The sequence below is a fragment of the Dipodomys merriami genome, unplaced genomic scaffold (genome assembly GCF_024711535.1).
Source record: "Dipodomys merriami isolate MVZ:Mamm:240054 unplaced genomic scaffold, mDipMer1.0.p SCAF_7, whole genome shotgun sequence".
Lineage (NCBI taxonomy): Eukaryota > Metazoa > Chordata > Mammalia > Rodentia > Heteromyidae > Dipodomys > Dipodomys merriami.
Window position 1 is genome coordinate 5,869,284 of NW_027206290.1, and position 27,873 is coordinate 5,897,156.

At 36.7% G+C, this 27,873-nt stretch overlaps 1 protein-coding gene across 5 annotated transcripts in view; it reads right to left on the minus strand.

Annotated features, from left to right (window-relative positions):
* Positions 1-27,873, minus strand: part of Slc44a5 (solute carrier family 44 member 5) — a 349,067-nt gene that overhangs the window by 148,046 nt on the left and 173,148 nt on the right. For 4 of the 5 annotated variants that reach the window (XM_070007302.1, XM_070007303.1, XM_070007304.1 and 1 more), the window contains one exon: positions 23,497-23,532. The exons of the other annotated variant lie outside the window; for it this stretch is intronic. In XM_070007302.1, coding sequence (XP_069863403.1) covers positions 23,497-23,532 — 36 coding nt within the window. The remainder of the gene's footprint in view (positions 1-23,496; positions 23,533-27,873) is intronic. 5 annotated transcript variants of the gene reach the window in all.

Consider the following 27,873-nt stretch of genomic DNA (forward strand, 5'->3'; position numbering starts at 1 on the left):
GCTCCTCAACAGAAAGAACACTGCTGGAGGAATATCAATACCAAATTTCAAACTCTACTATAAAGCCATAGTAATCAAAACAGCCTGGTACAGGCATAAGAACAGACCTCAGGACCAATGGAATAGAATTGAAAACCCAGAAATGAACCCACAGACCTATAGCCACCTATTCTTCAATAAGAAAGCTAAAAAAAAAAAAAAAAGAATGGAAGAAAGACAGCCTCTTCAGTAAATGGTGCTGGCAAAATTGGTTAACTACATGTAGAAAACTAAAGCTAGATCCTTATATATCACCCTGCACCAGAATCAACTCCAAATGGATCAAAGACCTTGAAGTCAAAGCAGACACTCTGAAAACATTACAGGATGGAATAGGAGAAACCCTAGGTCTCCTTGGCGCAGGCCAAAATTTTCTTAATAGAGACCCAGAAACACAACAAATCAAAGAAAGGTTGGACAAATGGGATTGCATGAAGTTGCAGAGCTTCTACATGGTAAAGGACATAGCTAGCAAGATCAATAGAAAGCCTACGCATAGGGAGAAGATCTTCACTAGCCATACAATGGACAGGGGTCTCATATCTAAAATATACTTGGGACTCAAAAAATTAAATCCCCCAACAACAAATCCTCAAAGAAACAACTGCCCAAAAAATAAGTGGGCTAAAGATTTAAAGAGAAACTAGAGAAACTTCTCTGAAGAAGAAAGAAGGATGGCCAATAGACACATGAAGAAATGCTCAACCTCCCTAGCCATAAAAGAAATGCAAATCAAAACAACATTGAGATACCACCTCACCCCAGTTAGAATGGCAAAAATCAAGAACTCTAATAACAACAGATGCTGGAGGGGATATGGACAGAAGGGAACACTACTGCATTGTTGGTGAGTGTGTAAACTTGTTCAACCACTTTGGAAAGCAGTATGGAGGTTCCTCAAAAGACTTCACATAGAGCTCCCATATGACCCAGCAATCCCACTTTTGGGCATTTACCCAAATGTTTACAAACAAGAGACCACACTAAAGCTACCAGCACAACTATGTTTATTGCAGCATTATTTACCATAGCTAAGATATGGAACCAACCCACTTGCCCCTCAGTATATGAATGGATCAAGAAAATGTGGTATATATACACAATGGAATTCTATGCCTCCATCAGAAAGAACGACATTGCCCCATTTGTTAGGAAATGGAAAGGCTTGGAAAAAATTATATTAAGTGAAGTAAGCCAAGCCCAAGGAAACATAGGTCCCATGGTTTCCCTTATTTGCAATATCTAGTATATGAATGAGTCATGCAGAAAAGGTCAGATAATGTGATGTTAGGAAAATGAACCCTTAGATATGTATTTAAATGTTTTTTTTTCCTTTTGTGCATTTGTTTCTAATGCAATTATAAGATGATTTCTTTGTTGCTTTGTATGTCCCTCCCCCGCAGTATAACCCCTGCTTTCACTATATTTGATGTCGGTATAATTTGTGGAGGGGAAGGGGAAAAACAAGTGGTTTAAATAAGGATACAGGTGGACCCGTTGCAACAATGAGAAGTACAAGTTGTCCTGTCGAAAACGAACTTTACAACTTTGGTTGTGGGGGGGGAGGATTGAGTGAGGGGTGGAGGGAGGCTGGGAAGGGATGTGAAGGGTAAACAAAGGAGGAGGCTGCAATGCTTGATAAGAAATGTACTCATTATCTTGCCCATGTAATTGTAACCCCTCTGTACAGTATGTTCACAATAAAAAATTAAAAAAAAAATAAAATGTATGTTTCAAAAAAAATAAACTGCTTGTCAAATGGCAACTTCTTTGTACAACTACTTAAAGATAATAATAGGACAGCAAGATAAATAAAATCACAGGAAAACTTAAAAAAAAAAACTCCAGCCTGTTAAAAGCAGTAATAGCTCAAGAAAAAAAAATAATATGGCCTTTACACTGATCTTTTTCTAGTCTATGCCTTCTTAGTATCATTTAAAAATACATATGTGACCCTACTGCATTGTTGGTAGGAGTGTAAACTTGTTCAACTACTTTGGAAAGTAGTATGGAGGTTCCTCCAAAGACTCCACATAGAGCTCCCCTATGATCCAGCAATCCCACTTTTGGGCATTTACTGAATGATCACAAAGAAGACCATACTAAAGCTACCAGCACAACTATTTTCATTGCAGCATTATTTACCATAACTAAGATATGAAACCAATCCAGATGGCCCTCAGTAAATGAATGGATCAAAAAAATGAGATATATATACACAATGGAATTCTATGCCTCCATCAGAAAGAATGATATTGCCTCATTTGTTAGGAAATGGAAAGACTTGGAAAAAATTATATCAAGTGAAGGAAGCCAAGCCCAAAGAAACATAGGTCCATGGTTTCCCTTATTTGCAATATCTAGTATATGTCTGAGACAAGCAAAAACGGTCAGATAAGTTGATGTTAGTCGAAATGAACCCCAAGACAACGACTCCAATGTTTTTTCTTTCTTGCTATTGTTTCTAACATATTTATAAAATGATTTCTTAGTTGCTTTGTATGTCCTGCCCCCCCCCCCAGGATAACTCCTGTTTTCACTTATTTGATGTTGGTGTAATTGGTGGAGGGGAAGGGAAAAAACAAATTGTTTAAATAGGGATACAGGTGGACCCATTGCCATAATGAGATGTACAAGATGCTATGTTGAAAAACGAACTTTACAACTTTGGCGCTGGGTGTGGGGGGAGACAGGGGATGGGGGAGCTGGGGGTATGGTAAGGGGAAACAAAGGAGGCAACAATGCTTGATAAGAAATGTACTCAGTACCTTGCTCATGTAATTGTAAACCCTCTGTAAGGTATTTTCACAATTAAAAAAAAATACTATCCTGGCAAATGAGGAAAAAAATACATATGTTAACACACACATACTCTACTATTGCTAAGCAGGCTTTTTATTTTATAAATTTCTTTGCTAGAAACTATCTGATTCATAGTTAACAAACTTAGTAGACACAGAACAGAAAATAGATGAGTTTAAACAAACATTTTCCCAGGAAGTGCTTTAGACAAAGGTGCTGAAATTAAATCAGGTGAAATGTGAAGAATGGGTGAAGTGTGGAGTTGTAGGTTTTGGTAAGTGTGTATGTATGCTATATTTGGCAGGTTCAATTTACCCTTAGCTATTGTTGCTCTAAGGCTATACTTTGCATATTTAAAACCAAGTTTAACATATTTATGCAATAAAAGTTTTATATTACATTTTAATTCCTCCAGCTTTATCCATGTATAATTAGCAAAACTTTCATAGGTTTATGATGTACAATGTGATGATATGCTATACATATCTATCATAAAATGATTGCCACAACCAAGCTAATGATCTATCAATTCATCTAGCTAGAATTTCTTTCATGTGGCTAATATCCCTAGAGGTTTACCCTCTAGGTAAGTTAGAAGTATGTAATCCAATTTATCAGTAAATGTAATTGGAATGTTGCAGTTTGTATCCTATAATTTATTCATTATTTTATGGAATTGAATTCACTTCAATTAATATTATTTTAATTGAGTAACCATATCTTTATAAACTTATGAGGTGCAATGTGGTGTTTTCATAAATGTATACAATGTGGAATGACTGAATCAAGCTAGTAATATATCCATTCTCTCAAAAATTCCTATGGTCTGACATTAGAAAATTACTGACTTAAAGCTATGTACATATGACCATAAAAGATGATGTTAAGTGAAATGAACCCCAAGACATGGACACAAGTGGTTTTTTTCTTTCTTGCTATGGTAGGGGATGGGATGGTGGGGAAAACAAAGGAAGGGTAATAATGCTCGATAGGAAATGTACTCAGTACCTCACTCATAACTGTAAGCCCTCTGTACAGTATCTTGACAATAAAAATATGTATTAAAATAAAGAAAATTACTGACTTAACTATATTTCACTTATGATACATTCTTATTGATCATAGTCATCCTACTGTACAGTTGATTTAAATCTTATTTTTTCTAAAATATTGAACTCTTCACCAACTACTCATCATTCGCTCTCCACTATCCCACCTCTGCCTTTCCTGACTACCATTCTACTCTCCACTTCCATGAGTTTGATTTTTTCTGATTGCATATATAAGTGGGATCATGTGGTATTTGTACTTCTCTGCTTAGCTTATTTCACTTAGCATAATGTCCTCCAGTGTTCATGCACACTGTGGCAATAGACAAAATTCCTTCTTTTCATAGGTAAATAGAATTCTATGGTGTATACTATATTTTCCTCATCCATTCATGTGCTGTTAGACATTTAGGGCAATTCTATATCATGTATGTTGTGAATGAAGATTATACTGAACATAGGAATGTAGATAACTCTCACATATACTCATTTCAGTTCTTTTGGATATATACCCAGACGTAGATGTGGGTTTGCTAACTCATATGGGAGTTGTATTTTTAGCTAGTTCAAGAATCTTCAGATTATTTTCCGTAGCAGCTATGTTAATTTACATACCCACAAACTTGCTATACATCCTTGAAACATTTATCTTATGAGATGATATCCCAGAGTACTGTTCATATACTTTGCAGCAATTTGTATGTCTCCATTTGAGAAATATTTGTACATCTCCTTTGTCCATTTTTAAGTCAGGGTAATTATGTTTTGTTGTTGAGATATTTTTTAGGAAGTTGGGCTGTGGCTCAAGTGGTAGAGTGCCAGCCTTGAGTGAAAATGTTAAGGAACAGTGCCAGGTCCTGAGTTCAAGGCTCTGTGCCAGCACACACACAAAAGAGATATTTGTTATTGAGATATTTATTTCCTTACTTATTTTTTACGCTAATCCCTTATTAGATGCATGGTTTGAAATATTTTCTCTTGCTATGTGTATTGTCTCTTCAATTCACTAATTGTGTACATAGAAGCCTTTTAGTTGGATATCAGGCCCATTTGCCTATTTTGTTTTTGTTGCATGTATCTCCGGGATTATATCTAAAACATCTTTGCTGAGACCAATGTTGTAAGATTTTCCTTTGATTTTTATAGGTTTTTTTTTATAGTTCATAAGTCTTTAGATCATTTTAGTTGATTTTTACACAGGCTATGATATGAGGAAATGATCTAATATTATTCATCTGTATTTGGATAGCTAGTTTTACCAACACCATTTACCAAAAAGGCTCTTCTTCCTCCACTGTGTGCTCTTGTCATCATGGTTGAGAATCGCTTCATTACAAATGCACAAGTGTTTTCCTGAGTTCTTGACTGTGTCTGTTAGTTGATGTGACTTTTTCTACATCAAGACCATGCTATTTTGCTCACACCAGCTTTATTACACATAGCCATGTATTGCATTACGAGAAAGAGATAAGGATATATTCCTGTAAATGACTTCTGTGTGGATAATATAAAGTATACTTCATGCAAATGTAAGTATCTTAGTCTATTATTTACCTAGTCTGCATGGTAGAGTCTGCTAGTCTTAGGCTACAAACCTGCACAACATGTTACTATACTGAGCAGCAAAGGCAATTAAACACAGTGGTAACTATGTATCTAATCATATCTAAACACAGAAAGGGAAGGAAAATATAAAATGGTCACCAGTGTAGGGCATTTACCATAAATGCACCTTGGAGGACTTGCTCTGGGCGAATCAGTGAGTAGTGAGGGAATGTGAGGATCTGAAGTACTATTTGTTCACCACTGTAAACTTTATAGTGTTCACAGGCTACACTAAAGTGGTAAAAACATGTTTCTTTCTATAATGATAAACTTAACATATTGTAACTTCTTTTTATCAACTTTTGAACTTTTTGACTCTTGTAAAAACACTTAGCTTTAAATACAAACATATCTAATACAAACATATTTAAAGCTATAAAAAATAGTTTCTTGTATTTAAAATGTACTATGTGATTTTTTTTTGTTTCTCTTGTATGTTTTCCCCCCACGGTATAACCCGTTTTCACTGTATTCGATGTCAGTGTCCTGCATCTTGTATATACATTTTTCTAAGTTGGGAGGGGAAGGGAAATAACAAAATGCTGTACAAGATGCTATTTTGAAAATTAACTTTACAACTTAGGGGAGGGGCGGTAGGGGAAAAACAAAGGAGAAGGTAACAGTGCTCAATAGGAAATGTACTCATTACCTTACTCATGTAACTCTAGCCCCTCTCTACAGTAATTTTACAATAAAAAATGTTAAAAAAAATACCTTACTGGGTACTGGTGGCTCATGACTTCAGTCCTAGTTTCTCAGGAGGCTGAGATCTGAGGATCACAGGTTGAAGCCAACCCAGGCAGGAAAGTCCATGAGACTCTTAACTCCAATTAACCACACAAGCGCCATAAGTGGAACTGTGATTCAAGAAGAGTGCTAGCCTTGGGTACAAAAGCTAAGGGACAGCAACCAGGTCCAGACTTCAAGCTCCAGGAACAGCGCAAGCACGCGCACGCGCGCGCGCGCGCACACACACGCACACACACACACACACAGTTTCTTGAAATCCTAATTCTGTCTGGACTTTTTCCCACTTAAATATGTTATTTCTTTGTATTCTTTACATTTTTATCACAAGTTCAGAAACACACACCAGGCTAGGCTTGCATCAGAAGCATCAGTATCACTGCCTTCCTGTCCAAATCCTGTCCTACTGGAAGCTCTTTGTGAGTGTGGGTGGAAAGCGTCCATCCCTGTGATAATGTATTCTTCTTCTACAAGTGGCACAGCACCTGGCCACAGGACCTGACTTCTAGTGGAAGTCATTCTTTTCATGATATGTTCATGGTTGCTTACGTGGTTCATTTCCCCTTTTTTCCCATATATATTTGCTTATAAGCAGCAAATGCTGCTTTATATTAATAGAATTCTTTTTTAATTTTAATTTTAATTTTTTGTGAATATACTGTACAGAGAGGTTACAATTACACGGGCAAGATAATGAGTACATTTCTTATCAAGCATTGTAGCCTCCTCCTTTGTTTACCCTTCACATCCCTTCCCAGCCTCCCCCCCCCACCCAATTCCCCCCCCCCACCAAAGTTGTAAAGTTTGTTTTCGACATGACAACTTGTACTTCTCATAGTTGCAACGGGTCCTCCTGTATCCTTAAACGACTTGTTTTTCCCCATCTCCTCCACAAATTATACCGACATCAAATATAGTGAAAGCAGGGGTTATACTGTGGGGGAGGGACATACAAAGCAACAAAGAAATAATCTTATAAATGAGTTAGAAACAAATGCATGAAAGAAAAAAACATTCATTTTCCTAACATCACATTATCTGACCTTTTCTGCTTGATTCATTCATATACTAGATATTGCAAATAAGGGAAACCATGGGACCTATGTTTCTTTGGAAAAAAATTATATTAATAGAATTCTTTGGAGCCCATGTTTTTAAACTTTTTAAAAAAACAATATTAAGGTATGTAAAAAGCTTCTGCTAAGCCCTTCACTGTAGGCATTCTGATCTTGCTACTGTATAATCACCTTCAACTGTATAGTCACTGGAAATATAAAGAAATTCCTAGTGATAGGAATGTTTTCAGCTCCACCACAAACTAACAGGACTCCCATCCTGTGGTCCACTATTAACCAAGATTTGACTACATGGGACATACTTACATGAAACCAGGGAGTCTGATACTTAAACTTTGTTCTTTTTACTCAAAATTGCTTTGACTATTCATAATCTTCTGAGATTCCTGCATATTTGAAGATTGTGGGAATTTTTTATTCTCTATTTTTGTGAAAAAAATGTTCTTGTAATGTTGATAGAGATTGCATTAAATCCCTAAGTCACACAGGGTCACACAAAAATTTTAACACTTTTAGTTCTCTCAGTCTATGACTGTAGGATCTCTTTTCATTTATTTTTATCCTTTTTATCCATTTTTTACAAATATTTACAGTTCTTAATAATGTAACTCTTTTACTTCTGAGACTCAGTTGAGGCTCAAGTGTTCAGTTTATGTGGTTGCTAAATTTTTATTCAGATTTATTCTTTTTTCCAGTCCTGTCATATTTTATTTTGTTTATTTATTTTCTAAATGCATCCTTTTCCTACTGAGTTTTATACCATGAATTTCAAATTCTCAAGACAAAATGGATTTTTACTTGATTTCAAATAAAATCTGCAACTGTATATTATTTTGCAGTGCAATATATTTCTTTAAAAAGTTAAATTTTGCTTATATGTTTTTAAATTTTATCTTATTGTAAAGATGCCATATAGAGGGGTTACAGTTACATGAGTAAGGTGATGAATACATTACTTGTCGATCATTATTACCCCTTCCTTTGTTGTTGTCCCACTATCCCTTCCCTCCCCCACCTTCCCTACTTCTCACCCCACCCCACCTGCCCAAAGTTGTAAAGTTCATTTCCAATATACTGTCCTGTGGGTATCATTGAGACAGTGGGTCATCCTGTGTCCTTAAATTTCAGTGTTTTGTTATTCCCCTTTCTCCTCCCCATATTAGACACATGTATATATACAAGATGTGGGATACCAAAATCAAGTACAGTGACAACAGGTGTTATGCCACAGGAAGAAGAACATACAAAGGAAACAAAAAAAATCACCTAGTACATTGGGGATCATTTCACTTAGCATCATCTTTTATGGACATATGTACATAGCTTTTGAGCTTTTCAGCTCATCTGATAAGATTATCATATATGTACACTAATTATTGCAAATTAAGAGAAACCATGGGACCTATATTTCTTTGGGACTGGCTTACTTCACTTAATATGATTTTTTTCCAAGTCTTTCCATTTCCTAACAAATGGGGTAATGTCATTCTTTCTGATGGAAGCATAGAATTCCATTATATATACATACACACACACACACACACACACACACACACACACACACACACACACACACACACATAGTTTTCTTGGTCCACTCATCAGATTTATTCTTAATGTGTAGAATGTTATTTAGTTCTGTATGTTGAATTTGTATTCTGCGATATTGCTGAATTTATTCACCACTATTAACAAAGAAAATTTCACTCCTTCCTTTTCTATTAAGGTACCTTTTCTTTCTTTGTTTTTTCTAATTGTTCTGGTGAGGGATCACAATATTATGTTAAAAATCAATGGTGAAAATTGACATCTTTTTCTTATACCTGGCAAGGGTGGGGGACATCCAGCAGACATGTATTTTCATTGGCCACCCACATTCATCTACCTGTATGGTCCATTATAAGTATCCAAATGGCATCTGGCAGAAAAAGATTATCTGCCTCTGTGAGGAAAGTCAGCTTTCATGGCTGACTCTGATGCTAACTATGGGCTTGTCATGTATGACTTTCACTGTGTTTGGTACACTTTCTCTACACTTGTTGAGGACTTTCATCGTCAAAGGGAGCTAAGCTATGTTGAATTCCTTTTCTGCATTTGTTGAGATGATCACATGGATTTTATCCTTCCCTGTGATTTTTTTTTAAGTGCTAAAGACTTTTGGTATTTGTTCTTTACATTTTTGGTAGAGGCTTGGAATGTTGCTTAGTGCTAGAGTGCTTGTCTAGCATGCATGAAGCCCTGGATTCAATTCCCTAGAACCACATAAACAGAATAAGCTGGAAGTGCTGTGCCTCAAGTGGCAAAAAGCAGCTCAAGGACAATGCCTAGGCCCTGAGTTCAAGCCCCAGGACTGGCAAAAATATAAAAAATAATAAAATAAAATAAAATTTTGGTCAAAATCATTGGTGAAGCAACTCAGCAGAGCTCTTCTGGGAGTTTTTTATTACTTATTTAATTAACTTTCAATCTGCTCAGATTTGCTATTTCTTTTTGACTTAACACATAGTATATGTTTAGGGATATATGTATTCCTTCTAGATTATCCAATTTTTTCATGTATAATTGTGTGATTCTTTGTATTTCTGTCCATTTTTAATTTTTTTTTGGGGGGGGCCCGTGTGGGGCCTGAACTCTGGGCCTGGGCGCTGTCCCTCAGCTCTTCAGCTCAAGGCTAGCACCCTACCACATAAGCCACAGCACCAGTTCCAGCTTTTTCTGCTGATATGGTGCTGAGGAATCAAACCCAGGGCCTCATGCATGCAAGGCAAACACTCTACCACTGAGCCACCTTCCCAGCCCCATTTTTAATTTTTCTGCATTCACACTGATTTTATTTAAGCTATCTCTTCCTTTGCTTTTTTTCTCCCGTTATCTAGTTGCTTATATACTTATTTCTGCTCTGCTTTTTAAGTTCCTGCTAAAATTGGGCTTATAGTCTCCTTTTTCTAGTCCTTGAATTCTTTTTCCCACTTAGAGAATTTGTTGTCATTGTTTATGGAAGTTTAATTTTGATGCGTCTTAATGAATTTCTCTAGGTTAAATGTTATTCGTAGCTTGCTATCTCTGGACATTGGCATCTTTACTCAGATTTGGGGAACTTCAGTTATTATTTCCTTACATACGCTTTCTGGGACTTTATTCTAATTCTTCTCTTGATGAACAACTACAACACAAAGTTTAATTCTTTTGGTGGTATGCTTTCATTCTTTGTTCTTTTTTCTTTACTCCTCTGATGGGATAATTTCAAGTTTCTCTTTCTTTGGTGCTCACCTATTTTCTGCTTGATCAAGTTGGCTATTGAAGCTTTGTATTGAAATGTTAATAACTTTAGTTTTATCTCTGGGATTTTAAACTTTGTCTCTATTTCTTTGTCATTTTGTTCAGAAATTGTCTTTCAATTTTTTAGTCTTCTGTTGTCTTGAAGCTCTCAATTCATCTTTAAGAAGATTACTTTTTGGCATTTTTAAAACTTAACTTTATTTCTTTTAAATCAATTTTTATTATCTTTAAATAGTTTTAGAAGAGGGCTTTAATTCAATATGCCAACTTATCTTTATCATCTTTATCATATCACCCATTCCATCATTTGCCCCTGATTTGTCACAATGCCACCATCCCCTCAGTTTCCTAGTTCCATTCACATGGAATATTATTACTGCATTCACCCTCCATTTTTCTTATATTCACTTGTCCCCTCTCCTAACCCTGATCTCCCTCTGACAAGACACGCTTCAGCTTCCTCTACTGCTTCTTTTTAATAATGAACATTATTATTTACTCACATATTCATGACATTTTTAATTCTAATTTTAGTCATGCTAATGGGTGTGCAGTAGAATCTCATGATAGTTTTTACTTTCACATTTTAATTGGCATTTATTACATTGTACATTATTTCATTAATTCTTGCATCCTCACACTGTGGTCTGTGCATTTGAGGAAATGGCACCTGTTTAACCTCTGCAGATATTTTTTGATGGTGACAAATTTTTACAAGTGTGGTATAAGACTCTGGACCCACCAGCTGGCAGCAACCACAGGCAGGCTGACCTTACCATTGGGCTCTCTACTTGGGCTAGCCCTTGCCTATGCTCTAGGTCAAATGTTCTTACATTTGTGGTGTGTGATCTGCTGACCACTGGCTGTACTCCATGGTCAGATGGACTGCGGCTGGGCTACAAAATGCTTCTGTTCAACAGGGCTCAACCTACATTCCCTGACCAAGCAGAATTGCTGTTTGGAATCTGACTAGGACAAACCTCAGGCTTGGCTCTGTCATTTGGGATAGGCAGATCAGAGACTATGATCCACTCTGCTCTTATAACCTTTTTAAATTCTGTAATATTAGCAATATTGTCTCCCCTGTTATTCATTATTTTGAAACCTCTCCTCCCCCCTTCTGTCTTTTAATTATTTAGAATAGAACCCATGGTGAGCCAGGTGCTGGTGGCTCATGCCTGTAATCCTAGCTACTCAGCAGACCAGGGGCTGAGGATCAACTTTTGAAGCCAGCCTTAAGACTGTTATCTCCAATTAACCACCAAAAAGCCAAAAAGCTGGATGTGGAACTATGGTTCAAGTAGTAGAGTGCTAGCCTTGAGTTATTCTGCTCTTTTGTATTTTTGTGCCACACTCTTTTTTTTCTGGTTATTTGCAGATGGAGTCTTACAGACTTTGTTACCCAAGCTGGCCTTAAACTCTGATCCATGTGATTACCACGAGGCTTTTATGTACATCTCATAGCTATCATGGGCTACTTCAAGCTTTAACAGCAACTTTAATCACATTCAAAACATACTGCTTTCACTCCTCACATTTACATTACTGATGTCACACTTTGTATCTTCCATGTTGTATAGCTGATATCGTTATTTCTAATATGTTTACCTTTCAGCTTTTAAACTATACTTTTAACAATAGATTTTTATCCATGTTTGTTTTAATAAACTTTCTTCAACATTCTCCTTTCTTCTTCTGAAGCACTTGTAATTCATTTGTTCCTGCAGGTCCTATAGGTCCTGCATGACCTTTTTCTTTCTATTCTTTTTCGTCTTTGTCCTCTTATTGGCTAATTTCAAATGATCCACCTTTTGAGTTTGATGCTTCTTGCTTTTAGTGATAAAGTCTCCCACTGAAGCTCTCTATTGACATTTTAAATTCTGTCATATTATTTCCCTCCAAGATTTCTATTGCATTTAAGCATCTATTTCTTCATTAGACTTCTGGTTTCATTCATGCATAATTTTTTCTTGCTCTATTGTTCTACTGCATCTCTTAGAGCTACTAGATAAATTGTATTGATTGTGTTACATTGGCTCAGTTTTTTATTAGATATCTTTGTATTGATTCCTATATAGTTCAAGGTTCAAATAGAGAAGGAGAGAAAGAAAAAAGAAAAAAGGAGAAAGAAGAAATTTGATTTATTCAGAATGATCAACCAAGAAAAAAGTCTGTTCCCAAATATCACATTGAACAGGAACGACTGCCCTATTAATCAGTTGGCAAAAGACTTAAAGGGAGACTTCTCAGAAGAGGAAATAAGAATGGCCAATAGACACATGAGGAAATGCTCAATATTTCTGACCATAAAAGAAATGCAAATTAAAACAACATTGAGATTCCACCTAACCCCAATTAGAATGGCTATAATCTAGAAATCTAATGACAACAAATTCTGGAGGGGATGTGGCCAAAAGGGAACACTACTGCACTGTTAGTGGGAGCATAAACTTGTTCAACTACTCTGGAAAGCAGTATGGAGGTTCCTTAGAACTTTCTTATGACCCAGTAATCCTACTTCTGTGCATTTATCCATATGACCACAAACAAGGCCACACTAAAGCTATCAGCACAACCATGTTTATCACAGCATTATTCACCATAGCTAAGATGTGGAACCAACTCAGATGCCCCTCATTAGATGAATGGATCAAAAAAATGTGAGATTTTATACATATATATAGATATATATATATAGATATATATATATATGAATACTATGCTTCCATCAGAAAGAATGACACTTCCCCCATTTGTAAGGAAATTAAAGGATTTGGAAAAAATCACCTTAAGTGAAGTAAGCCAGACCCAAAGAAACATAGGTCCCATACTTACCCTATTTGTAAAAATTAGTATACATCTTACGTAATCTTAGCATATGAGCAGAATAGCTCAATAGCTATGTACATATGACTGTATATAATGATGCTAAGTGAAATGACCTCCAAGACATGGACACCAGAGGCCTTTCTTTGTTGTTGTTTTTCTTTTTAAATTTTTTTATTTCATTTTAAAGATGCTGTACAGAGGAGTTACAGTTACATGAGTAAGGTAATGAGTACATTTGCCGAACATTGCTGTTCTTAATCTACTACGTGATTTCTTTTTTCTTTTGTGTTTCCCCGCTATGGTTTATGCCCTGTTGTCACTGTTTTTGATTTTGGTACCCTGGGTATTTTGTATACCTCTAACTGTACTAGGAAAGGGAAGGAGAAGAACAAAATGGTGAGACAAAGGACAAAGGGGAACCTATGCAATAGTGACACTCACAATACAGTATGTTGGAAATGAGCTGTGCTACTTGGAGTGGTGGGGGAGGGGAGTAGGGAAAGAGGCACTGTGTTCTGTGGAGAAGTGGCAGTGATGAAGGCCAGCATGAACTCTGTCCTTGCAAAGCTCAGAAGCTTGCGGACTGAAAGAACGATAAGACCTGATCCATCTATCAGTTGTAGGGCACCTGGGCTTTCTCCATAACCTGAGCAAGTAGATGCCACTATTGTATCCTGATTGATATTTCTTTGTGTAAATGCCCAAGAATGATATTGTTGGGTCTTGATGGTAGTTCTACCTTTAGTTTTTTAAGAACTTCAAAACTAATTTTCATAGTGGTTGCAGTTGGTTTACACTTCCACCATTGTGTTACAGAATTCTTTTTTCCCCATATCCTGCCTAGCATTTATGGTTATTTTCTTGATGATGGCCATTCCAATTGGAATTAGATGGGATCTCACTTGCATTTTGCCTTGTATTTCCTTTCAGGTTAGGGACGTTGAGTATTTCATCATGTATTTATTGTTCTTGGCCATTTGTTCTAGTACTTTGTACTGTTAATTGATACTAATAGTAGTAATACAGAATGAAATAATTCTTAACCTGACAGATTAAGAATAAGTGGGAGTTTTACATAAGAATAGGAAACAATGTTCAGCACCCAGAGTAGAATTTCCAAAGGAAGGAAAGAGAGAATCAAAATGTCAAGTAGTGAGTGTGATAGAAGATAAAGCTGGACAGACAAGATGGGGCCAGCTTAGAAAGTTTATTCCATACAATTTCATATGTATTCTATAAGAATGAAGGTAATGTCACTGAGGAAATTTTAGCAGCAACAACATTAAGGAAGGAAACAAAGTAGAATTGTTTTTGTTTCTGTAACTCTACATACATTTCTGATTCTAACACAGTAATGATGTCATTTCCTGAAAAAGTTCTGAGTCCAGTCTTCAGATGATCCACATATCAATATCCAATTCTTCTTACTTTCAGCTATTTGAAAGATTTATTCCTAATTTAAATGCAAAACAAATCATTGTTGTCCTCTAATTTTTCTGACTCAACAACTTTTTATATAATTGTTTTCAAAACAACTTATCAAAAATAACAATTAGAAATGTTTGTTACTTTGGAAGAATTTTTTCTTAATGCAATAATAAGCAGGTGGAAATATTTTTAAAAATACAGTATGTTCACAAAAATTAAAATTAAAATTAAAAAAATAATTGAAATAAAGGAGTATGTATTTTTATTCATAAAAATAACAATTAGATAGTACTAAAATGAATATATTTGTTAGATAAAATTCCACCCTCACATATTTTAGGTTCTTTATTTCCCCAGTCTCAGTACAGTTGATGGTCATCATTTTAAAAGTGGGAGAAAATTGAGGGAGATAACAATGTTCAACAAGAAATGTACTCATTACCTTACTTTTGTAATTCCTCTGTACATCACCTTTACAATAAAATTAAATTAAGTAAAAAATAAATTTGGCCTGTGCAAAGGAGCCCTAGAGTTTCTCCTATTCTTTCCTGTAATGTTTTCCTGTATCTGTTTTTACCTCGAGGCCTTTGATCCATTTGGAATTGGATTCTGTTTACCAGATGATATATAAGGATCTAACTTTAGTTTTCTACAAGTGTTTAACCAATTTTGCTACCATCATTTACTGAAAAGGCAGTCTTTCTTCCACCCTAATTTTTGGCTCCCTAATCGAAGATTAAGTCGCCATAAGTCTGCGGGTTCATTTCTGGGTCTTTTTAGGTCTATTCTTGTGCCAGGTCTGTTTTTGTGTACCAAGCTGTTTTGATTACTACACCTTTGTAATAGAAGTTGATGTTTGGTATTGATATTCCTCCAGCACAGTTCTTTCTGCTAAGGATTGTTTTTTGCTATTTGGGGTCATTTATTGTTCCATCTCAATTTTTGGATTGTTTCCCCTATTTCAATAGAGAATGAGGTTGAGATATTGATGGGTACTGTTGTAAATAGCCTTTGGCAGTATTGTCACTTTCACAATGTTAATCCTCCCAATCCAGGAGCATGGGAGGTTTCCCACTTCTTTAGTTTTGCTTTAATTTCCTTTTCCAGGTTTTTAAAGTTTTGTTCATAGAAGTCCTTCACCTCTTTGGTTAACTCCTAGGTATTTTTTTTTGGGGGGGGGGGTTATTACAAAAGAGTTGCTTTCCTGATCTCAGCCATGCTCTTCTCATTGATGGCATATAAAAAAAACATTGATTTTTGATGGTTGATTTTATACCCTGCTACTTTGCCAAAGTTTTGGATCAGCTAGAGTAACTTGGGAGTGGAGTCTATGGGATTCTTTAAATACAGGATCATGTCATCTGCAAAGAGGGACAGTTTTACTTCATCTTTCCCTATTTGGATCTGCTTTATGTTTGCATCTTGCCTTATTGCTCTATTTAGGTATTCTAATACTATATTGAAGGGGAGTGGAGAGAGCAGACCTCCTTGTTTCATTCCTGAATTTAGAGGAAATGGTTTTAGCTTTACACCAATAAGTATAATGCTGGCTGTAGGTTTGTCATACACAGCCTTTATTATATTGAGGAATGTCCATGGATTCCTAGTTCCTCCAGAGGAGGTGTTGAACCTTGTCAAATGCTGTTTCTGCAACTATTGAGATGATCATGAGATTCTTGTCTTTGCTCCTGTTGATATGATGAATTACATTAATTAACTTGCATATATTGAACCAGCTTTGATCTTTGGAATGAATCTTGTTTGATCAAGGTGTATGATTTTTTGATGAATTGTTGAAGTTGATTGGCCAGAATTTTGTTAAGCTTTGCATCAATGTTTATTTAAAAAATGGGTCTATAGTTCTATGTCTGTTTTGGGGATAAGGGTTATTCTGGTTTCATAGAATAAGTTTTGAAGAGAACTTTCACTTGCAATTTCATTGAAGAATTTGGAGGAGTGTTGGTATGTCTTCTGCTCTGTATTCTGTAGAATACAGCTGTGAATCATCTGGTCCTGGGCTTTTATTGGATGGGAGGTATCTTATTGCTGTTTCTATTTCAATGCTTGATGTTTAGTTTGGGCATATCAGTATTTGCTAGAAATTCTTTGATTTCTTCCAGATTCTCAAATTTGTTAGCATAAAGGTTTGAGAAGTATTCCCTTATAATGTTCTTAATCTTGATTGTTTCTGTGGTGATATTTCCATTCTCATCTCTAATTTTGTTTATTTGGGTGTGTTCTCTTTTTCTGGTAAGATTTGCCAAGGGTCTGTCAATTTTGTTAATTTTCTCTAAGAACCCACTCTTTTTTTATTCTTTCTATTTTTTGGCTCTCATTAGTTCGGATTTAATTTTAATTTTCTGTTTTGGTCTATTGTATTGGGGTTTGGCTTGTTGCACTTTTTCAAGGAGCTTCAGGTGCATCATTAAATCGTTGGTTTGAGTTCTCTCCATTCTGTTGATGTAGGAACACAAAGCTATAAATTTTCCTCTGAGAACTGCCTTTTCTGTGTCCCAGAGAAGCTGTCAATTTTGTTAAATATCATGAACATGTGAATTACCTTTCTAATCTCTTCCATGGGCCACTGGTGAATCTTGTGTTCTTCAGTGAATAATGTGTTCTTCAGTCTCCATGTGTTACAGAATTTTCTTTGGTGGCTTTTGGTGTTGAGCTCTAATTTTATTCCATTGTGTTCTGAGAGAATGCAAGGAATAATTTCAATGTTTCTGAATTTGGACAGATTTGCTTAGTGACTTAAAATGTGGTCTATTTTGGAGAATGTTCCATGATACCTTTAATAATATATAAAGTCCTTCTTTATGTCTTCTCACTAATTTTAATTTAAAGTCTATTTTGTCTGATATTAGGAATGTAACCCCACCCTGTTTATGGGTACCGTTATTTTGGTAGATTTTATTCCAGCCTTTCACTTCCAGAATATGTTTGTTTTTGTAGGCAAGGTATATCTCTTGAAGGCAATAGATAGAAGGATCTTGCTTTTTGATACAATTAGACAATCTATGTTGTTTAATTCTAGAGTTAAGTCGGTTAATATTGAAAGGATTGAGAGGTGTTTGGTAGTTCCTTCCATATTATCCACCTTCTTGGGGGCTGTGCCTCCTGGGTTCTTACTATTATGATCTGATTCTCTGTTTAGGAGTCACTTCTCTGCCTTTATTGTGTTCTTGTTGGTTTTCTATGTGTTGGACATCTTCAAGTATCTTTTGTAATGCTGGTTGGTGGAGATATATTGTTTCAATTTTTCTTTGCTATGAAAGGATTTTATTTTTCCCTTGGTTATGAAGGAGAGTTTAGCTGAGTACACTATTCTTGGTTGATAGTTGTTTGTCTTTAGGATGTGGCATACATTCTTCCAGGCTCTTCTTGCTTTCATGGTCTCTACTGAGAAATCTGTATTGTGATTGGTTTTCCTTATAGGTTATTGATCTTTTTTCCCTGGCAGTTTAAGGATCCTTTCCTTGGTTTCTATTGATCCTGTGATCAATAGAATGGTGAGATGTCCTGTTCTGGTCTGGTCTGTTTGGAGTTCTAAAGGATCTGAATGTATCTGAATGGGTGTATCTTTTTGGATGTTTGGAAAGTTCTATGCTAGGATTCTGTTAAATAAATTTCCCAGTCCTTTGGCTTCTGTCTGTAGGCCCTCCTCAATACCCATTAGCCTTAAATCAGGACTTCTGATGGTGTCGTCTGTTGAATGGATCTATCATATTTCTTGGATTTGTTTTGAATAATAGTCTGTTCTTTCTCTATATAGTCCAGGCTAGCTTCAGTTCCAGAGATTCCATCTTCTGCATCATCTAGCCTACTGTCCAGATTTCTACTTTGTTTTTTTATTTCCTTTCATTCTAATTGATCAGTTTTGATGGCTTCAGTTTCTTTGTTGAAGCTTTATCTTAGATCTTGTATGGACTTCTTTACCTGCTTGATTTTGTTTTCTCTCAAATCCCTTAGTTGAGTGGCTCTACTTTCAATGAATTGTCTTTCCTCCTGCTGGTTTTCTGTTTCTGGGTTCCATGAATTCATCTATTAATCTTTGGTTAGCCCCATCATGCTCATGAATAGCCTTATGCAGGCTTTCGATCTTTTCATTCAGCAAGTTTACCAATAGTGTTTGTAGAGCATTTTGAGAACTATCCTCTGGATTATTCATTAGCTTCTCTGTTGCCTGTTTATCTTGAATGGAAGTTAATGTTTCTTGACTTGCCATTTTTCTTTTCTATGGCTTGTTCTGCCCATTTGGGAATGAAAGCAAAACCAATTCCATGCTAGAACACTATTTTAGGGAAAGCAACCCAGAGCCCTGTAGTTGTAGACTTCAGAGGTATACAATCAATAATGGGTATTTTCTCTCTATCTCTCCTTTATTGGGGAGATGAGTCTATATGCAATTCCACACCAGAACACAATATTGAGGCAGGCACCAACCCAGAGCTCTGTAATTGCACTGATTTTGTAGGTTCATAATCGAAGGTAGGTATTTTTACTCTAGCTTTCCTTTTTTGGAAATGGAAGTACCTTCAATTTCACACCAGAACACTATTTTAAGACAAAAAACAGCACACACCCTGTAGTTGCACAGATTTTGAAGGTTCACAATCAAAGATAGATTATTTCACTATATCTCTCCTTTTTTTGGAAATGAAAGTATATCCACTTCCACACTAGAACACAATTTTAAGACAAGCACGAACCCAAAGCCCTAGAGTTGTGCAGTTTTTAGAGGTTCACAATCAAAGATAGGTTCTTTTTTTTGTTCTATCTATCCTTTTTGGATATGTAAGTAGGTCCAACACCATCTCAAAGAACAGTTTCAAGACAAAATCCAACCCTGGGCTGTGTATTTGCAGATTTTAGAGGTTCAAAATCATAGATAAGTATTCCCCCTATCTATCTCTGTTTTTCTTTGTTGGGAGGAAGGGGTAATTGTGATTGTGATCCAGGAATGGGGATTATATCCAGTTATAACCAGTAATCCAATCTGTCCTGAGGTTTGAATCAATCTGGACCAAAAGATAACTCATAAGCCACTTAGACAAGTCAAAATGAGTACAGATACAGTCCAGTTCAACAACAAACCACTAGGGATCAATGGACTAAGAAAATCAAAGAAGGAGCAGAAGATGAGAAATTAAAGGAAAATTATGAGGAGAAAATAAGATTCGGCAAATGCAGGGAAAGAAAAGAAGAGAGGGAAGATAACTAAGACATAAATTTAGGAAAAAGAAAAAAGAAAAAGAAGGGAAAAAACAAAAATGCATATAAAAGAGAAAAAAGAAAAATTTAAAAAATATATAATTATAAAGAAATAATACTACAATTAAAGCTACTAAAATTGAGAAATTGTGAATTGAGTAATCTACATCTGAAGTAAGTATGCACATAGTGAAGGAGAAGGCCTAATGTTCACTGTCAGCTATGTATCTGGGAATGAACAGAACAATTGAGTAGAAATAAAAAAGAAAAAAAGAACAAAAGTGAAAAAAACTGAAACATGTGGAAATTTTCAAAAACAGAATTATTTGATTTATTTGGGGGATCTTGTGTCTTCCCTATGTCTGTATCCAGTCTCTTGATGGTACCTCTGATTCCTTTGCAGTGTTCAGTTTACCTCCGGCTTTCTTAGTTTCTCAAATCAGTGTGCTTGAGTAAGCAGAAAGCTCTGCCTTACAGGCACAGGGTCTTTGTTATCCTCCCCCCAGACTAGTTTAGTGGGAGGGTGATTTGCTTTATGTGTCTCACAGGAGGGAGGTGGCTGTTTTCTCTAGCTTGGGGTCACTATGAGGGAGCTTGAGGTTAGGTGGGGTGGTGGCCTGTCAGTGGCTCTCCCCTGAGGGGCTAGCTCCTGAGATACTCTTGCTGCCCAGCCTGAAGCCACTCTCAAATTTTATGCAATATCCATTTTTTATTTTTTAATATATTTTTTGCCTTTTTTACTGTGAAAATACAGAGGGGTTACAATTACATGGGCAAGATAATGATTGTAAAGATACTGTACAGAGGGGTTACAGTTACATGAGTAAGATAATGAGTATATTTCCTAACCAACATTGTTACCTCCTCCATTTTTCTTCCCCAACCATCCCTTCCCTCTCCCCCACCAAGTTATAAAGTTCGTTTTCAACATAGTGTCTTGTACAATCAATGGGTCAAATAAGGATACAGGTTGACCCACTGAATTTGTTTGAGCTCCTGCAGCCAAGAAAGCTGCCTGCTACAGAGGGGCGGGTTGCCTCTGGCTCTTTTTACCTGGTAAAGAAAGTCACCTTGCTGGGCACCGATGGCTCACACCTGTAATCCTAGCTACTCAGGAGACTGAGATCTGAGGATCACGGTTCAAAGTCAGCCCGGGCAGGAAAGTCCATGAGACTCTTATCTCCAATAAACCACTAGAAAATCGGAAGTGGCGCTGTGGCTCAAGCAGTAGAGCACTCGCCTTGAGCTGAAGAGCTGAGGGATAGCGCCCAAGCCAAGTTCAAGCCCCATTACCAACAGAAAAAAAAAAAAAAAAGGAAAAGAAAAGAAAGTCACCCACCCTGGGCAGGGGTGTCTCTGCCTGGGAAGGGCAACTTTTCCCTGGGTAGAGTTGAATCCCACTGGTCAGATTCCTTTGCCCTGTTGAAAAATGGTGTCACAGTCACTGCTTTTTAGGTCTGAGTTATCTGCAAGCTGCTCTGGCCCAGTCTTTGCCTGTATCAAAGATGGTGTTCTTCTTGGATGGTGGGGGAAGGGCTACCTTTCAAATGGTGTTGTATGAGAAGGAATGGGAATGTCTTGTGGGGTACTCACACCTTTCCCTTGTTTTTTGGGCTGTCTGCCATCTATCTGTGACCAAAAGGATGAAAAATTTCCTCTCCTTGTCAGTTTGAGCTGGCAGTGAGAAGAAGCTGCTCTAGCTCTATCTCTGGCACCTTTGTCTCAGGCTTTGTCTGCTACTATGGTGGCAGCCACAGCTCCCACCTCTGCCACCACTGTGGTCACCAGGCGTGAGCTAAAATCTGTCTCCTTAAACAGTCTGCTTGAATTTTTCCTGTCTGGCCAAAGTCTCTGTACTATGATGGCTCAATTGGTGTGACTCTCTATCCTTGGATTGTTTTGTGGAACACTAAAACTGGTTTTGTGAGAGCCCAGTTAGCCCCCAATTGCTCTTCTGCCATCTTCCTCCAGATCCAAAAGTTTACTTTTTAATCAAGATAGAAAATCTTTTTAAAATCCTTTTTTTGCAGATTGTGTCAGATCATTACAGCATTTAATTGTTCACAGTATAATTTCAGTATGCTTCTGTTTTCTCATCTACAAAACTGAGAACATAGAATGGACCTCAGAAGGCCATTAGGGAGATGACATAGTTAACATAAAGAAAATAGTAAGAATACTGTCTGACACACAATACTAAGTGCTGTAACTATTCCATTACTGGTGGTGGTATCATATCAACACACCCAAACACCCAGGTAACTTGCAAATGAAGGAATTTTGAGAACAGAGGCAGAAAAGTAGATAACAATATTTTATAGATTTGCTCATAATTGACAACTACTAATTGTGTATATTTATAAGGTACAATGTGAAGTTTTGTTTTTTGTTTTTTGTCAGTCATGGGGCTTGAACTCTGGGCCTGGGTACTGTCCCTGAGCTCATCAGCTCAAGGCTAGCGCTCTACCACTTGAGGCACAGTGCCATTTCCAGTTTTTTCTGTTTATGTGGTGCTAACAAATCGAACCCAGGGCCTCATGCATGCAAAGCAAGCACTCTACCACTAAGCCACCTTCCCAGCCCCAATATGAAGTTTTTAATCTATATATATATTGGAAAAAAGATAATCAAGTTAATTAACATATCTATTACCTCACCCTGGTGACCATACTTAATAATAATGTATTATCTACTTGAAAATTGCTTTAAAATGTTTTAAATACTTTCATCACTTAATATAATCTTTTTGTTGAAGACATATGATCTAATTAAATACTGTGCACAAAAGCACATATCAGTGTATCTCAAAGCTCACAATGGATAAATAATCTCAAACTCAGAGCTTCTCACACTTTCATTTTCACATGAGTCACTGAGACTTTTGAAAAATATATAGGTTCTGATCAGTTAGACTGGGGTAGAGCTTGAGAGTGTGCATTTCTAAGTCCTATGGGTGCTGACCTACAGCACCCACATTGTGATTAACAAGACTCAACTGTTTGTGAGGGACTGGGGGACCCCATTAACAGGCAAAGAGGACTGAGTAAGACATTTAAGGTGTCTTGAAAGTCTAAGAAAAAAGACTTTTACTGGAAAACAGAATTTGAAGAGCATTCATTCCCATGGATTAAAGTCATAAGCTGAGATGGAAAGATAGGTGATATGCATTATGGGGTAAAGTGGGATGATAAAACATGAGTAACTGCATGGCACTCTTCCTGGGATTTCTTTCACAATTACTCCAAAGAACGGAAAACCCTTCAAGAAAGAGAAATCAATCACCTGAAAGAAGCATCCCACAAGTCTTCAGCCAGCAATTGTTCTTTATTACATAAATATTTGCAGATCCCTAGATGTTGAATTATATATTTTTAATAGGCTATCATGAAAGATTCTTAGACTATCTCATTGCTCAGACTATGACTTACCGTATTCCTGATCCTCAGAGGGAAGTTCTGATAGTTCTAGGAAAAAAACACAAAGTGCAAACAAATCTTTAGTCTTGAATTTAAGAAGATTACAACTCTATACTCCTCTCTTCCTGTCCTGAAAAGTCCCAATTCTTAGACTTGCACATACCGTAGGGTCAGTTGGACTGGCTGAAGTAACATAGTCATCTTTCAGCATCTACCAAGAACTGGCTCTAGGACATTCTCCACCCCCAAGTTTAGTCTCAAAAATGCTTAGAGGCTCATGTTCTTTATACAGAGTGGAATAATATTTCATATAAATTATGCACATCTTCCCCTATTTTTTAAATCTCTAGGCTACTTATAATACATAATGGAGTGAGATTCGCTATGTAAATAGTTGTTCTGCTATATAGTTAATGTGCACAACCAGCATAGGTTCAACACATCAACAACAATGAAGTGTTTTCAGATTCTGTTGTTTCACTTTGGAACCTGCAGATGGAAGGAAGAAGGGGAAGGCATGACCGTACCTAATACCCAAAGCCATAGCTAGTGAATGTTTAATTATAGGAAGTGACCAAAAGAGAGACCAAAACCAGGTCTTCTAATCTTATAACTTAAAAAAAAGAATATGGTAGGATAGAATCTTATTTGTTTTTTCAGGGTTTTTTTTTCCTGTAAACCAGCTTTCTGTATAAGCTAACTTCTCTTTCAAAAGCTGCCTGTGAGAACATTCATATCTTTTGTAGGCAGCCTGTGCAGACAGACACAAAGCCAAGTTATGTTGACTCTGACAACAGCTGTGAAGACACAAAACTGGATTGAAAGAAGTTCCTAGATGAGCACCCTGCTTATTCATATTTAGTGCAGTAAATTTAGAATGACGTTTCAGGCAGAAAGCAGTAGACTCCTACTTTTAAATCTTCTTACTGGGATTATCTCAGTACTTTCTATTTGTCTTTCTTACTTAGAAGGAACTTGGAGACTGACTAGAGATAGAAGTGACAGAAGAAGGAAAAATGTGTGGAAATTATGTGAGAGTCACGTTCTTGCTGTATCAGTCTGTGATCTTTATTTAAAAATACTTTTATTTTATTTAATTAATTTATTTATTTTGGATCTGGTTGTGGGGCCTGAACTCTGGGCCTGGGCACTGTCACTCAGCTCTTTAGCTCAAGGCTAGTGCTCTACCTCAGTCTGTGATCTTAACCAAACAGATTTCAGGCCCCTAAATCCTGTGTATTCATGCTCAGCACCAGCAATCACATATTATGTTTCTCCTGTTAAGTTGCAATAGAATCTCCAAAGTATGTTCAAGATGTGTTTGACTGCAAGTTTTTATTGAGAACTACTAATCACTTAGATTAAACTTGACCTATACTTTATAGAAAGTACAAAAGATTATCACAAAACTTATTAAATGACACTCTGTTCAAGGCACAAATGTACAAAATCAGCTCTACTCCTCAGGACAACAGGTAAGTGTCAGGGATAAAATCAAACTAGGAGACTGACACCAGTGGCTCATGCCAAAATCCTAGCTACTCAAGAGGCAAAGATCTGAGGATCTTGGCTTGAAGTCAGCACAGACAGGGAAGTTTTTAAGACTCTTATCTCCAATTAAATTGCAGAAAAAGCTGGAAGTGATGCTGTAGCTTCAGTGGTATCCAGGTAGGTAGCCTTAAAGCAAAAGAGCTCAGGGACAGCACAAAGGCCCAGAGTTCAAGCTTCAGGACCATTCTAAAATGATTAGGATGGAGCTAGGAAGTTGGCTCAGTGGTAGAGTGCTTGCCTTACATACCTGAGGCCCTGGGTTCAATTTCTCAGCACCACATAAGCAAAAAGAAAAAAGCTGGAAGTGGCACTGTGGCTCAAGTGGTAGAGCACTAGCCTTGAGCTGAAGAGCTGAGGGACAGCGCTCAGGCCCAGAGTTCAGGCCCCACAACCAGACCCCCCCCAAAAAATAAAATAAAATAAAATAAAATGATTAGGATAAATTAAAATAGACTTAGAGACATGGCCATCAGAAGAAAAGTTGGGCCTGGATTAGTCCCAGATTGGAATAGTACTGTAAAGAAATTTTGGGTGTTGTATAAAAGCAAAGGTTAGCACTCCCCTTTGACAAGGATAACAACAAGCATAACCCAGATGCCCCTCAGTAGATGAATGGGTCAAGAAAATGTGATAGATATATATTCTATTATATATATATATACATATACATATACATATATGTATATATATATGCCTCCATTAGAAAGAATGACATTTGTTAGGAAATGGAAAGATTGGGAAAAATTATATTAAGTGAAGTAAGCCAGGCCCAAAGAAAACCATATGGTTTCCCTAATTTGCAATAACTAGGATATGTACAGGACAAGCAGAAAAGGTCAAAAGCTATGTATATATAACCATATAAGATGATGTTAAGGGAAATGAATCCCAAGACAGGGACCTAAGTGGATTTTTTTTCTTGCTATTGTTTTTATCATAGTTAAAATGTACTATGTAATTTTTTTGTTTCTTTTGAATGTTCTTCCCCCATGGTATAACCCCTGTTTTCACTGTATTTGATTCCAGTGCCCTTCATCTTGTATATACACTTTTCTAATTTGGGGAGAGGAAGGGAAATAACAAAATGCTTAAATAGGGATACAGGTTGACCCATTGCAACGATGAGATGTACAAGACACTATGTTGAAAAACAAACTTTACTATTTAGGTGGGGGGAGAGGGGCGGGGGACAGGAAGTGTAGTTGTGGAGGTGGGAGAGAAGGAATGGTAGGGAAAAAACAAAGGAGGAGGTAACAATGCTCGATAGGAAATGTACTCATTATCTTACTCATGTAACTGTAACCCCTCTGTACAATATTTTTACAATAAATAATGTATTTTTAAAGAAATTTTGAAGGGCAATTGGTGAAATTTGAATATAGGATAAATATGTAAAATTAGCATTTGTTAAACTGGAAAGTGATTAATGTAAACAGGATGAGAAGGTAGCAAAAACCATGCAAAGCAAGATTTAATTCTTGTAAAAATTATAATTTAAAAAGAAATATAATAAAGCATATCTGTAGGTGATTTTGCAGGATACTTTTTAATTTAGTTGAATTTTGATTTGGGGTTTTTGTTAGCCTTCTACAATGCTCATAAAACTACATTTATAGTGATAAAGTTACTTCAATTAGAAAACATATGCTGGAAGTGTGAAGGCTCATGTCTGTAATCCCAGCACTTGGGAGGCAGAAGCAAGAGGATCATGAGTTACACACCAGTCTGGCATACATAGTGAGACCTCGGCGCAAAAGAACAACAAAAGATGCTATTGAACTGGAAGTACATGGACCTTCCCATAGCCTATCGGATTCTACAATACATAACTTGCATGTAGAGACTGAAGAACTAAACCCAAAGATGGCATTTCTTTCAGTAGAACCCTAATTTCTGTGTACCCCTATGAGTTCAGGTGACAGAGTTTCACACTCATTTCTTAAAATTTATTTCATTTTTGATCGTTGTCAGCTACTGCCTGTCACAATCAACTGCTTGCTGTCACTGGCTGTGATGACCTGTAAGAAGAGAATTCTGCCTTATTTCTAGTCTAGGACTCCATTTCCTATTCTCGAAGACATGTTACTTTTGCCTGCCCTGAAAACAAGAACTCCAAATCCTTGGCATGGATGTGTCAGTAAAATGACAGAATGCCCAGAACTATGATGCAGCATTTATCTGAATTCCCAGCATCATCTCATGGCAGAAACTGCTGCTGTTATACTCGGCCTGTCAAATTGGACCCTCACTGGTGGCTGTTATCTATTCAAATTGTCCCTATCTTGGCATGCACATTACACTGCAGGTGACCAGCCAGCTGCCCTCATCCAGTTAGCCTTGCTTCATTTCCTACTCTGTCCTAGCTTCACCTTCACCTACCAACTGATCCATGCTGCAGAGATCTAGAGCCTGCAAGTCCAAGACCATTACAAAGCTAAACCTCAGTCATCTGAGAAAGAGGCTCATTATAAACTCTTTACATACAGCAGGAGCTAGAACTCTAGTCTACAAGTGAAACCAATATCAGATGCTTTATTTTTCCTTTCTTAGTTTAGTCATTCACATAGTAAACATTTATTGACCCTCATATTGGGCATCAAATTCTACACTGGGTGCTGAGACTTTGTAAGTGAAAAAGAGAATACCTATTCTCAAGTTTAATGATTTTTAATACATCAGGATACTAGATTTTAAGCAAATAAGCACACCAATATTTACATGCAAATGTGATATGGTAGGGTCTATAAAGAGGAAGTACACAGTATGATAACAGCGTTAAAGCTGAAATGGAAAGGGTAAAAGGTGACATGGTCAGTAGTCTCATCAAAGGACAAGAAT